Consider the following 13916-nt stretch of genomic DNA (forward strand, 5'->3'; position numbering starts at 1 on the left):
GTGAAAAAGATAGAAATAGTAAAGATTATACATTTTACTTAAAAAAGTAACAATTCTCATAATGAATTGAAAAATAATTAGTGAAAATATATATTTTAAAGTAATAAAAGTAGATAATTGGAGCCCAATCATTGTCCAAACAATTCTTAAAAAAGTTAGTAATTTTTAAAAAAAAATTCCAAATCCCCTTCTTCTTGGTAATTTCCCACCTAACACAAGGACTAATAGCAAGCGCATTGACCTATGCTTTTTAAAGAGTTTATCCAAATAATCTTTGGGTATTCAAGTGATGGGGGACATTGTCTTCCTTTTTGAAGCCCAAGTGATCAAAATCAAGAATTAGAGATTTCCCTACTCCCTTATTGTATGGCAAGACCCAAGTTAGCCCAGACCCTGTAAAACCCTATGGGATTATTCATGTACACACATTCAAAATGCATGCAATGGCAAAGGAGAAGCCATGCCCGCTTTATAACAGAAAGAACACACTGCAAAGTAATTCTCCTTTTCTTTTTATTGCTTTTTCCTTTGTTTTTTTTTTTGAAGAATGAATAATGTTTACACAGCACAGAAAGAACATGTCTTCACAAATCTTTTGCATTCAGCAGAATATCAATTTACAACCTGTACATTAGAAGAGTGGAATCCAGAGATGTGCCCTAGCAGCACAATGAGCCAATCTTTAAATTACTTAGAACCAATCAGTCAGTAGCTTCTTAAAATCACCAAACCACACTTTCAATTAGTTTTGTTTTGTCAGCCTCCGCCCTACAAGGCTGGCGTTTCAACAAATGAACCTGAAGTTGACAATATAAACATAATGCGCGCACCTTGAAAGGAACACAAGAAACAACTCAACCTGCCACAAGACCAAAACGATGATTTCAATACGGTTTTAGTTAGTCTAACAGACGTTATAAAACTGGTTGGTTTGTATGTTAATTAACACTTTTAGATACTAACCTTCCTCAGAGAAGGCAAAAACACCACCAAGCATATCATTGTTGTCACCTTCCTCAGATTTTTCTCTCTCACAAGGACTGCTGTTGCTGTCAACATCAGTAACAACCTCTGTTGGCTCAGTACATGGACTTAAGGGTGACACTTTACAGTACTCTTCTTGAAAAAAATGCTCAAATTCGGGTGATTCATTTACAGGCTCCTCATCTAACATGTTCATACTCAAATTTGATCGGTTAGAACTTGTGTTTGAAACATCACTGCTTCCACCACTGTTTGGAAATTGAACCTCCTTTGCAATGGTTCTTCCACCAGATATGGAGCCACTTGTTAATGATGATAGACTATTAGATTGATTACAAGACACAGGACCAGCATCTTTGTTAAGAGTGCTCTGATTAAGCATATGTGATGCCAAAATACAACTCTGTCCCTTTACTCCACTACTATCATTCCCAGATTGAAGGCTGGGTGGATAAGAATTTCTTAACGACCCTGGTTAAAACACCAAGCATCAATTGGAGTTAAATGAATCCAAAAGTATATAGAATGATATCTAAAATTTAAAACAATGTCATACCACTGTCTGAGTTTTCGATCGAGCTAGGTGACATCAACTTAGAGTGAGAGATAACAGTGACTTCAGAGAATCTTGCTTTAGCATCAAGAGAAGAAGACACTGGATAACTTTCTGCAGCTAAGCCCCTGCACAGGGATAAAATGGAAATGTGTGAAGGAAAATTGATTAGGTGGGTACCATAATAATATAATTTGGCAACATGTAACACCACCCTAACCCCACCCCCCCAAAAAAAACTGAAAAATCCTAACATTATGTAACACCATCCAGACCTCACACTTTCAAATGTCTCTGTTTTTCTACCAAACCCTTTTTTACAACTACTTTGACTTTCAAGATTAAAACAAGGACGAGAATAGCATAAACCAGAAAGGGCAAAATGTAAAGAATGCAGAAAATACCTGTCATTCCAACCAGGTTGAATCCTGTGAAAAGGCTCAAAAATAGGCAATAGATCCCTCTGTCTAATTTCAACCTCTTGAGCAGGCATCTGTTCTATTTCAGTTTCTCCACCAGACTGATCAACAGTGAACTTATGATCATCAAACCCAACAGGATTCATTGTATAAAATGATACCTAAGAAAATGCACATGAGACATAAGGAAACTGGGAATGCGCAAGATTATAATACGTGAAACCAGCAACGAGCAAGATTACATCATAAACCAATCATAAATAACAACCTTAGAATTCTGCCAGATTGAAATCCTTCCACTGCTTATCTGTACTTCTGCACTGGAAAGATACAAGTGAGACCTATCTTGGGCCTTTGACATGGCTGTTTGCCCAGCATAATTATCTTCAGAATCAGAACCATCCATAGTCATCTCTAATGCTTCTTTTCTTCCATGAGTCATTCCAGAAAGGCATTCCTCTCTTTCTGGCCAATCTGTTCTTCTGCATACATCCCATGCTTGCATAGCTTCTACTTTCACCCGCAACTCCTCTTCTTGTAGCTGGAAAGATGAACCTGGTCCAATTCTTGAAGCACTTTCACCTGCTTCTCCCCCAAATGAAGGCAGTAGCTTATGTTGGACAACATGTCCAGAAGGAGTGTAAACTAATAGCTGCTCCAAAACATTAACTTTTACTTGAGCTCGTTGCAAATCATTATGTAAAGAGTTATGAAAAACAGCAGAGAAAGCACCGGAAGGGAAGGAGGTCCTTCCAGCCGCAGATGATGCAGCATTGGCAACCGTATTAAGCCATCCAGAGTTAACATTTTTTATTCTGCTAACAACAGAGAGGGTAACAGTTGGTGGTGCTGGCAAAGAGAATGTTTGATAGTTTATTGGGAATGATGGAGTGGACCACCAAGGGAAAGATACAACTGGTGATAAGATAGACCCATCTACATGAGAATTCCGAATTTGGAGTACATTCTCACCACCAAACGGGGAAAGAACAAAAATATGGCAAGTACCCCGAGATGAAACAATGGCAATCCACTGACTGAAAGCACTAAAGCAAATATCTTGGATCACCTACAAAAAAAAAGGAAAAAGAAATTATAGATAGATTAAACATAAAAGTTTTATGAAAAAGTAGAGAATGCAAGAAAATACAGCTGATGTCATGCCACGGTGGAGCTTGTAAAGGTGCACATGTGAAGAACTCCAATCATAGCTTTGAGAGCCAGATCCATTCTTTGTTGAGGATGGCATGATCCGAAAAATATTTATATTGTTCCCATGTATTGAGGCCGTAACTAGAAGAGTCCCACTTGGATCAAAACATAGAGCAGAAATTGGACTGGTATGAGCCCTGAACTGTGATATAACAGCTCTGGAAACAAAATCTTTGACAACAACCTGCATTGGACCATATATAAAGAAAACCCTAAAATTACATTCAAAATTTTCATAGTTGATTATTAACAGATCGAATTCCCATGCCTCTGATATTAAGTATTTCTAAGAAGTAATGAGCAACCTTATCTCATCAGATACCTTCAGAAAAATTTAACTTAAACATGCATCTGACATAAAAACCCAAGCATATAGGCAAAGATATGATTGTAACCTTCCACATCAGGGTGGAATTAATGTGTAATGATCATATGTATTATTTTCAGGCATTCTAACATAGGACTAAAGTTTGCTTCTCAAATACATCATGTACTAACCGTCCCAGCAATATCAGTCTCTGCAGAATGCAATGCACCCCGACCAACTTTCCGGCCTGAATTTGAAGACATGGGAGAACCAGAACCATCAGGAATAAGATCTTGATAGTATTTTGACAAAGTTTTGTAGCCCATGTCACCCAGATTGATTAACCCAGCAGCTAACTGCTTACTAGATTCCATAGCATAACGAGCCACAAGACTCCCACTACTAGGAGAAGTTGATGGACTAACACCAGGAGATGGAGTCAGGTTCTGTGGACTCAGTCGACCTGTATTTGACTGCAATGGATTGTTTGAAGCATAAGCTAACCACCTGGGACCCACTGCCATGGGACCATATCCAATATTAATCCCAAGCATTCCTTGGCCTCCTGCTTGAGGGACAGGATAGGTGAGGACACTAAATTTATTTTCAAGAGTGAGAGCATCGAAGCAGTATATCTGCCAACCAATAAAAGAATGCATGGTTTAAATTGTTTAGCTCCAACTAAATAATTGATCAAATAAAAGGATATAATGAATGTTTCTTCAGTAAAAACTATCCTCGATCAACATCTTCATAAAGTACAAGCAATCTCGGAACCACCTAATCTGATTATTTGAGGTTTTTAATGGACTGGGGCATTCTAACAGATGAAAACAAACAAGGAATAAAAATTGCTTAACCTATCGGACTTGTTTATGACAAATTTTAAAATGCTTGTTCTACTAAAACTAAGTTTGAGGGGGGAAAAAGGCTAATTCTTACTTGTGTTGCAAGCCCCACAGCAACTATTCGAGGACTGCTTCTAATCATACATACAGTTGACCGGAATCTCAATACATGAACATAATTATGAGACCTTAGCGAATAGAATCGAACAGCAGTAGGAGAGAGAAGAATATTTCCATTTTGAGGCTCATCAAAACCATGTCTAGCCAATCCATCTCTTCCAATAGGCATCAAACCTGAGACCTTTGACTCATCGCAGGCAACGACAAGAAGTAAAGGATGTGATGCTCTAAATCCTTCATGACCCTCAGACATTTCAGGGAGTGGCTGCATTTGTAAAAACGTAACGGGATCATCACGCCTTGAAACAAGTTCATTGACATTAGAGGCGTCTTCGACATCAAGAACTTGAAAGCCATTGGAGTATCCAAGTAAGAGGACCCTCTTAAAAGATAAGGAACTAAGCTCTAGTCTGTCAAACGACGCCCAGAGCACCTGTTTTACAAAAGAAACCCAATGAGATAGCAGATAGAGTAACAAGAAGTTTCAAGGCAAATGCACATTCAAGTTACACAACCTGTCAAAGAAGAGCACAACAAAAAACCATTTCAAGCAATGTGACTCAGGTAAATCTACATCTGCATCTCACATTCACTCCCACCTTCTTAGGATAAGGGGTAAACTAGTGCCCTCATCCCTACAATGAGCTATTGTCATCAAAACTGTGAGCAACTGATAAACAACTTGCTACAATACAATGGAATTCAGCAGTTGAGTTTCCATTTTGGCAATTTTGAACTTAAAGGAACTCAAATCAGAGCATTATTAGAACAAATAGAACATAACGACCTGTAATAGAAAGAGCAAAAAAGAATCAAATCATTGGCACAAGACAAATCTTATAATAAACTGCCTCTGTGTTACTACATCTAAAAATCAATATGGTTCTCCCATAAATAACTAAACTCTCCAAAGTCATCATTTCCAGATATATAACCTAATCTTTTCTTACAAAGTTATAATTGAAGATTGATCACGCAAATGATTCAATTATTTTAATTGCAAAATATGCAATCTACGCCCCGAGTGATTAACATTATTACAGCATTAATTTATCCATAAAAAATCCACTTTATAAATAAGCAACACTTTCCTTAACTCCCCCAACAAACCATTCTGACAAATATCATCTAAATATTGGTTTAGTTAGTGCAATAAACAAATCAATGTAAATTAAAACACTAAATCAGCTGATTTTCCATTCATTAAATTAATTAAAATGATTTTCAGAGAGAAAATGCAATGTCCATTCAATGGCCACTAAAGCGACAATATATATGGTTTTTTTTCTTTTTAAGAAAAAAGAGAAATATTCCTATACATCTCAACTTTACCTTATTAATAAAAGATCATTTTCATGAATCAAATTTATATTTCAGAAAATATTAAATTCAAGAATAAAATTCATAAAGAAATTAACTTTTAGCTGTACATTACAACAATCAGTTAAATCCTGTTGAGTTGAAGAAGTAATTTTTATTTTACCTTTTTTCTTTTTTTTTTCTAAAAAAAGAGGGAATACCTAAAAAAATTTCTCTTCATTTAATTTTCTCTTCATTTTCACTGATCCATCGAACGATTAGGAAAAAAAAACTTATAGTTCCAAAAATAAATCCACAAAAAACAACACAAAAAAAGAAATAAATAAAAATAGAAACCTGGTCTTTTGGGTGTTCCTGAGAGTCACCAGTAATAGAAGCGGCGACGGAGGCACTAGCTGACCGTACACCTGAAGAGGCTGTTTTGAGGTAGGAAGAAATGAATTTCAAAGAATTCGGCAAAAAACCATTATTGTTACTAGTATTGGAGCCTTTGTTGTTGTTTCCGATGTTGCTGTTGCTCTTCATAGTAAAGAACCAATCCAATTTCTTGTTCCGGCCACCGGGGCGTTACCGGGATAGAAAAAAGTGATCCGCAATAGCATAAGAGGGAAATAACAAAACGGCAGCACTTCAATCTTAGAGGATCACCGGAAATGAATTTTTTTCGCGGTGGTTGGGTTTGACCTTTTTAACAAAGAGAGGAAGAATAGGAAGGCAGAGAGGACACGGTTCTTTGCTTTCTTCGTTAAATGTTAATTGCAGTGCAAGCAAGAATGGAAGTATTGCAGGCGAGTCCTGTCAAGTTTTCGGAGAGTTCAATGGAGTCCTTGTTTTGGTCAAAAGGATTTGGTTGACACAGCTTACATAATTAACCTTTTCAACTTGTTTAATTACGTGCTAATTTCACTTGTTATTCAACTTCGATGCTTTAAGATTAGGAAATTATTTGATTTTTTTGATTGATTTAATGTCGTAATTAACCTAAATTTAGGATCTAAATTTATAGTCTAAAACCTTACATAATTAAATGCTAAAATCTTTTTAAATTCTTAATGTTGGTATATTTGAATTAATGCTTTTGTTGATGGGTGTATCGATTATTATTCCATCTTTAATGATAATATTTAATTAGGCAAAACCTACCGATTAATCTTAACTATTTGGTAATAAATGTAGTCAAGCCCCATTTTCTTGAAAAGAAAAACAAAATCAGAATCGAAAAGGACAGAAGTGAAAAATGAAAGAAATTACAAGGGGCAAAAGGGCAAATAAAGAAAAATAGAAGGGTGCGGTGCGGGGGGGAGGTCGGTTACGTTACGACAATGAACGTAGAATATCTGAAAGGAAGATGCCGAACCACAAAACCCGGGGGCTTATAGATTTGCACAGTTGTCAACCGTAAACTTTCAATTTTACAAAAATATTTCAAGACAGAAAATTAAACTGCCAAACCAGACAAAACAGTTCAAGCTGAAAGAGATTATGCTAACTTGACGTGTCAGTTTCGTTTCCTCCATCACACATTCATCTTACGTCTCTCATTTTCTTATTTCTTTTTTTTTTTTAATGTCACATGGTTTTTATTTTGAGTCATAAAGACAAGATAAGTTTTGATTTTTTTTCAAATTGGTTTTTGCTTAATTCACCATTTATTTCATTTTCAATTCCTTTTTTTCTCCTTCTTTGTTGGTGTTTCCTTCCAGAACTTATCGAAGTATCTTAGTGGGTAATCCTTGTTTGAATTACTTACAAATATTAGTTAAGCAACCAAAGCAATCCTTTGTGTACTTGATCAAGACAACCTTAAAATACATATATATATATAGTTTCAACTTCCTTACAAGTTTTAGTTCAAGCCTTACATATATACATTACAAACTGAGGAAATTTATTTTTGATGTACTGTTTCACATGAAATTTGGAACAACCCATGTTTCCAAATGCCATGAAACACAGTACCAATTTTTTTTTTTTTGAAACAAAGTTATAAGCAGCTTTTTTCTTTTTTAAGAACCTAAAGCGATCTCCCGAAGTCGATTGATATTGTTGATATGTTTCGTTGAGTTGTATTCTTGTGTGTCCCGGATCTCATTCGAGTATGTTCTTTGGTGGGATGGATGTTGGGATTCGTTGGAACATTCTGCTACATAATCATCACCCCTCAGCAATATCACAACCTGCATCATAAAACAACTTGGTTAACCAAAACTACCTTAAATAAGAGGATTAGTGACCTTCCGTTTTCGAATCCGGTCTTCGAATATGAGAAACAAACTGGTGAAGGAAAAGTTCGATAATCATTTGCCATTAATAAAGTAAGGACAGAGACAGCACAAAACCCTAAAACCAAGTCATTGCTTATGGTATAGGACTTCTTGATGCTATATTTGTTCAGTTTTGGCAGGGATGTCATAAAGAAAATAGTTACTTTATTTTCATCATAGACGGTTCAGAGAAACTAGGAGGAACAGCAAATGAAATGGATGCCACAAGCAAGCGGATGTGGATGACTTTCCTTGGTAGGAACTGTAACGGGCACTTCCGAGTTCCAACTCAAGTTTCCTTGTATGCTAATACAAGTATAGAACTAAATGAACCACCAGAATAGCTTTCCTAACGAAACAAACAACGGGCAGCCTACTCGTTCGTTGATTTCTCTGATTTCATTCCAGCATGCATTAACAAAATGCATCACTTGTTATTGCTATAAAGATTTCTGGTAACTTCTACCGCTTTTAATTGATGAACAGTTTGAACAAATATTCAAGCACTTCTAAATGTAACCCTAACCTGACTCATTTGAGGACGAAGAAGAGGAGACTGCTCAATGCACAGAGATGCAGTCAAAACCATGCGTTCAACCTCCTCCACGTCATAATTGTCGCCCAGGGAAGGATCTACAAGCTCTTTGATATCGTTCTCATCGAGAAGAGGCTTTGCCTGCAAAAATTAAAAGGCTAAGTAAAGACTCTATACACGATTATGATATGGTTGGAATGATCAAATTCTGTACGAGGATTTGTACCCATATTACGACACTTTGCTGTTGATCATCTAAAGCTTTCCTTCCTGTTATGAGCTCCAAGAGCAGAACTCCGAATGCATAGACATCAGTTTTCTCATCAACTATGCCATGCATGAAGTATTCGGGTGCAAAGTAGCTGCATCTCGAGAAATAAATGTGTGAGCATTACAACAAAAGTATTTATTAACCTGATATAGAAATTTTAGGCTTACAGACCCGAAAGTGCCTTCAAACTTTGAAACGTTGTAGTGAGTCCACTGTCTAGGTAGCCACTTGGCAAGGCCGAAATCGCAAATCTGAAAGACAAATTGGCTGACATAATCAATAAATGGACAAGATAAAGGAAATGAAATATAAATGCTAATGGCTGATATTCATGTCCACAGATTGTTTGGAACTTAATAAAATTGTCATAAAATTCCAGAAAACAGGACAGATATAGCTTATTGGTGGATGTCACCCATATATGTCAACAAAAATATATGCAAGGCGTCTATTAGAAAGAGATTACAGAAACGATTTTCCGACAGAAAAGACAGTGAAATAAATTCTCATAAAGCACAACACGACACTCGTACATACATACATCTTGGAAGGATATTGAGACAGAATGCTTGATTTTCACAACTAAAACATGACACATAATGATCTAAGACTTCCACCCTAACTGCAAGCAACTCTGGAGTGAGCACAAAGGAAGAAATCCATATACCCTCCTCATTTTGAGGGTTATTTGAGCCATCTCTTGTTGGGTCGATTTATGTTTCCAAATTTATACCATTAAGGCTTACACAAAGTTCATACCTTATAGGGCTCATATAGTTATTAAGCTTAACACAAGTGTTCGGGTATTACAACCAAAATCTAGGACAGCAACACAAATTTGGCCAACCACTAGGGAAAGGAATACGAGCTAGTATTAGGTGATTAACTCGGCTGCTTTAAGGTTTGAAATACTACAAAGCATAGCACATAGCAATTGTCAATTACACTGATCCCCTTTTCTTTTTTGTCTCCATATTGCAGTTGAAAGACCTTAAAACTTTAGCTCTAGCTCTCAAAAATTAACCCAGTGACCCATATGTCTATGCACGCGATGAAACTCAATTCTAAGCATTCATTAGATATTGTATTTTTCTAAGTTTGGGATGTTATCTAAATTACGTTTTTGTTAAAATACTACTTTTAAAGACTGAGGACTCAGTATGCATGGGGAGCATTCTGTATGTTTAAAGATCAGAAGGAAATATCAGTTCTGGCCAGTTATACTATTTTCTTCCGTTCTTTCAATGTGCAAGGTGAATGGTAAATTATGTTACACACAAAAAAAATGGACAAAAAGTGATGAGAATAGTCAATACATGCAGAAACTTGAAGTATGCATAGCTCGTTGGAAAAAAAATATAGCACCTAGTTAGCATATATAGCTGTAAGTACCCAGCTTACATAATATTATTTCTAGCACTCTACAAAGAAATGCAATCTTTTTTTCTTTTGTCTCCGTATTTCAGTTTCATGATTTCTTTGTATCATGAAATATACAAATGCACTATAGCAGTTCTTTACACTCTGATTCTTGCAAAATCTTTCACAACCCTTGGGTTTAAACATCTCATGTGGTGTATCCATTGAATTTTAAAACTTGGAAAGTACCTGAGGCTCAAAGTTCTCAGTAAGAAGAATATTATCAGCCTTGATATCTCTATGAATAATCCGTCTTTCACAGGTCTCGTGAAGATATGTAAGACCATCTGCTGTACCCAAAGCAATCTTATACCTTTTACTCCAATCGAGTGTACCTTTCGAACCTGGAAAATGTTAAAGACTCAAGAGCATAAAAAAGTTCTCATAACTACTGAGAAAAACAATGCAGTTTAGGAACAAACCATGAAGAGCTGAACGCAAATTCCCCAATGGAGATAACTGAAAAACAAGGTGCATTCCTCCCTCAACGCAACATCCAATCAACTTGGCAGTGTTTGGATGGTTTACATGGGCTATAATGCCAAGCTCTGATAGGAAACCAGCTGTCCTCTCATCTGGTGCCCCTTTTGTCAGCCGCTTTATTGCTATGAGCTTTCCGTCCTTCAACCGACCCTTGTAGACTTCAGCATAACCACCCCTTCCAATTATGTTCTCTACAAGAAATCAAACCCTTAAATTTGGCTACATCACTTAATCAATATCATTATATTTTATTGTAACAACATTATCATTTAGCATCCTTACATAACTTCATATTTCTTGTGGTTAAGTAGAGATTCTGCCCAATTGTGGAATTCAAGTGGACCAAATATTGAATTAGTTTTAGCAAGATTTATAAGTCTTGAAATTGCTTGCCTCGGTTAAAGTTGTCTGTTGCAGCTCGGAGCCGTGATAGGCTGAAGTTCTCTAAAGAAGACTTGAAGTTGTATAATTTTCTCAGCATAGGATTCTCCTGTTTGCTCCTGTTGTTCTTTCTCGAAAGCCTTGGAACAGCAAGTTGTGGGAAGGTAGAAAAGGGCTTTTCCGATTTTCTTTTCCATAGTTTGAAGAGCTTTCTCCAGTTAGAAAGAGCTCCTGCATGTGCACAACGAACTTCTGCCTTGGGGCTGTCTTCAGGAGAAGCTATATCAGATTCCAAGCCTTCTAAGCTGGCTTCTATAACTCCTTTAGGAGATGATCCATCTTTTTTCCCGGTTTCCGCATCCGGAGCCCTCAAATCTTCAACAGAACAAGAAAGAAAAGAGTGGTAAGACCATGGACTACAGAAACACATACACCACACATGATACATGTAACAAATATGTCACAGTACCTTGGGCCGATGCATATGAAGAAATCGTAGCCCCTCGTCTTTTATGTCTTGCTTGAACAACCACATCTTCTGAGTTCTTATCCGGCTTGTCACCAGAATCAGCGGAGTTCTCACTGGAAGATACCAATGACAATAACAAATCAATAATCAGAAAAAGAAATAAAACCAGAAATCATCAAATCTTTACTTCTTACAGCATGTGTACAAGTAACTTTGTTCTGGGGGAGACAATTATAGACTATAAGTGGTGCAAGATTTGCCGAATTTTTGAAAACTAATTCCTTAGGATGACACAAAATAAAACACAAGCCAACATGGAAACCATCATCATACCTATGAGAACTAGTAAAGCTAGAAGGAGAGTAGCTCTAAACCAGATTTAATCCAAAAGAGAAAGGACAAAGAAGATTACATTCTACGAAGAGAAACATTATAAAGAAGGAAAATAAGCAAAAATACTTGTCTACCATATGTGGTATTTGTAGAAAATCCACAAAATTGGTAAGCTGAAACCCACAAGTGACAAAATAATTAGTGTAGAAACTAGAAATCACAACATAAGTAGCATCAAAACCAACAATCTTCTCTATAAACAGCACAAAGGAAAACCAATAGAAACGCAAAATAGAACAAACCAACGGCTACCACTCAAAAGACATTTGATGAAGAGAGAACAAAAAGAACTCATTTGATAACATTCCTTAATGGACATTAGGAAAAGGAAAAAGCTTTGAACAAAACTAAACACATACCCATATGAAATAACATGAAGAACAAAAACACAAACAAGATGCTAGATTTCAGTAAACATCAGGAAAAGGAAAACAAGTTTAGAAAAAAAGAAAAGAAAAACCCAAATGATATAACATGAAGTGGAAAACAAAGAACTCATCTGCCACCAATCAAATAAAAAAAAGAAAAACCCAAATGAGATAACATGAAGATAAATGAATACATACCTTAAAGTACCATGTTTATGGTGATTAACATCAGCCATGAACACTCTCAAAACAAGCAAATACACCAAACCAAACAACAATGTGATAGACAGAAAGCAAAGCAAACAAATGAAACTTTGTAGTGGTTTCTATAACATTAAAGCCCTGTTCTTTAGTAACATAATTTTGACCCCACCCCCCCCGCCCAAAAAAATATTTTTTTTTGTTCTTTTTAAGACCCAGAAAAGGGCCATCTGAAACATAAGATATCTTTATATGGAAAAGTTTTCATTTTCTTTTGTTTTCTCTCTCTATCCTTCTAATTTTCTTTTCCTAGAGGGAAGAAAGATTTTCACAAAGTGGTGCTACTTACAAACAAACTTTTACATTAACTTTTTGTTTTTGTTGTTTTCTCTCTCTTTTATTACACGAGTCCGCAAGAATCGCTAGTCTAATGTGTTGGGTTAGTGACATGTGTTAAAAGCTCTGCAGCGACTTCTGCTCTCAACCTTAAACGCTCAAAATTGTGCAAACAGACAACTTGAGGGACCGAATATGAACGTTGATGATATTTCTTCTTTTCTTTCGGCTCCTTTTTTCAGTAAAAAAGAATAAAAACTTGAAGCTCTTCGAGCAACTTTCACATTTTGCACCCCCAAAAGGCCAAAACTTTATATTATGTACATAATTTGTGGGTAAGTTTCATAAAATATGCATCTTCTTTGTATTGAAATTGAAAAATGAAAGAAAATTTCGTATGAAGTACACTAACTTTAAATACTAGAAAATTTAGTTGTCAGTCATAACATTTGTAAGGAAGATGTTGATATCATTATGATGCCAACCATACTTCCATGGCTGCATTAATGTATTTTGATTGTGTGTTCCATGCCTTGATGAATAAGCATTGAGTTTGTATACTTAAAACTAACTTTTTCCATTAATAATTGAGCTACCATGTTCAAATATTTTCCTAATCTTTCGATTGACATTATATTTAATATTATATTGTGAATGAAACGTGAAATGATAAATGTCAGTGATTCTTCTTTTACCCCTTTCTCAATAACAAGACAAAAGCCAGTAAAATGATATTAATGAACATTTATTATATGTCAACTTTTTCAATTATTTTTTCCTGTTTTTCTTTTAAAATATGAAACGTATGAAACATACATATTTTACACAAAAATGGGTTTCCGTTTACGCCATGAATTTTAGCCTTTTTAATTATCATCTTTAATCGTATTTTTTTGGTGAATGAAAAATATTACAACAACATTACTTACAAGTACATCCAAACTATTTTGGAGGTTTCAAAAAATTGAATACCATTATTATTACGGACAGGTATTTTAGTTAGATTATCAATCTCTTTATTATGATTTTTGGA

The 13916-nt window shown here is 35.7% G+C and overlaps 2 protein-coding genes across 5 annotated transcripts; both read right to left on the minus strand.

Moving 5' to 3' along the window:
* Positions 1-489: 489 nt before the first annotated feature.
* On the minus strand, positions 490-6596 carry LOC107933856 (autophagy-related protein 18h). Of its 2 annotated transcripts, XM_016866150.2 has the most exons (10): positions 6100-6217; positions 4959-5230; positions 4418-4876; positions 3667-4110; positions 3107-3352; positions 2225-3025; positions 1942-2117; positions 1541-1665; positions 964-1455; positions 490-859 (listed from the first exon to the last, which is right to left on the minus strand). In XM_016866150.2, the coding sequence occupies exons 3-10, from the start codon at positions 4712-4714 to the stop codon at positions 855-857; spliced, it is 2586 nt and encodes an 861-aa protein (XP_016721639.1). In that variant the 5' UTR covers positions 4715-4876; positions 4959-5230; positions 6100-6217; the 3' UTR covers positions 490-854. The 2 variants fall into 2 exon arrangements, with proteins under 2 accessions (XP_016721639.1, XP_016721638.1); XM_016866149.2 differs by lacking the exon at positions 4959-5230 and having other exon boundaries at positions 6100-6596.
* A 961-nt stretch (positions 6597-7557) lies between these two features.
* LOC107933818 (receptor-like cytosolic serine/threonine-protein kinase RBK2) lies at positions 7558-13162 on the minus strand. 3 transcript variants are annotated; one of them, XM_016866105.2, is made up of 9 exons: positions 12897-13162; positions 11586-11698; positions 11129-11491; positions 10675-10926; positions 10442-10596; positions 9005-9084; positions 8789-8924; positions 8554-8703; positions 7558-7940 (listed from the first exon to the last, which is right to left on the minus strand). In XM_016866105.2, exons 1-9 carry the CDS (start codon positions 12995-12997, stop codon positions 7770-7772), a joined length of 1521 nt encoding a protein of 506 aa, XP_016721594.1. In that variant the 5' UTR covers positions 12998-13162; the 3' UTR covers positions 7558-7769. The 3 variants fall into 3 exon arrangements, with proteins under 3 accessions (XP_016721594.1, XP_040960566.1, XP_016721595.1); XM_041104632.1 differs by having other exon boundaries at positions 10442-10587; positions 12897-13136; XM_016866106.2 differs by having other exon boundaries at positions 12545-12985.
* Positions 13163-13916: the final 754 nt, after the last annotated feature.

Source organism: Gossypium hirsutum, chromosome D11 (assembly GCF_007990345.1).
Source record: "Gossypium hirsutum isolate 1008001.06 chromosome D11, Gossypium_hirsutum_v2.1, whole genome shotgun sequence".
Taxonomy (NCBI): domain Eukaryota; kingdom Viridiplantae; phylum Streptophyta; class Magnoliopsida; order Malvales; family Malvaceae; genus Gossypium; species Gossypium hirsutum.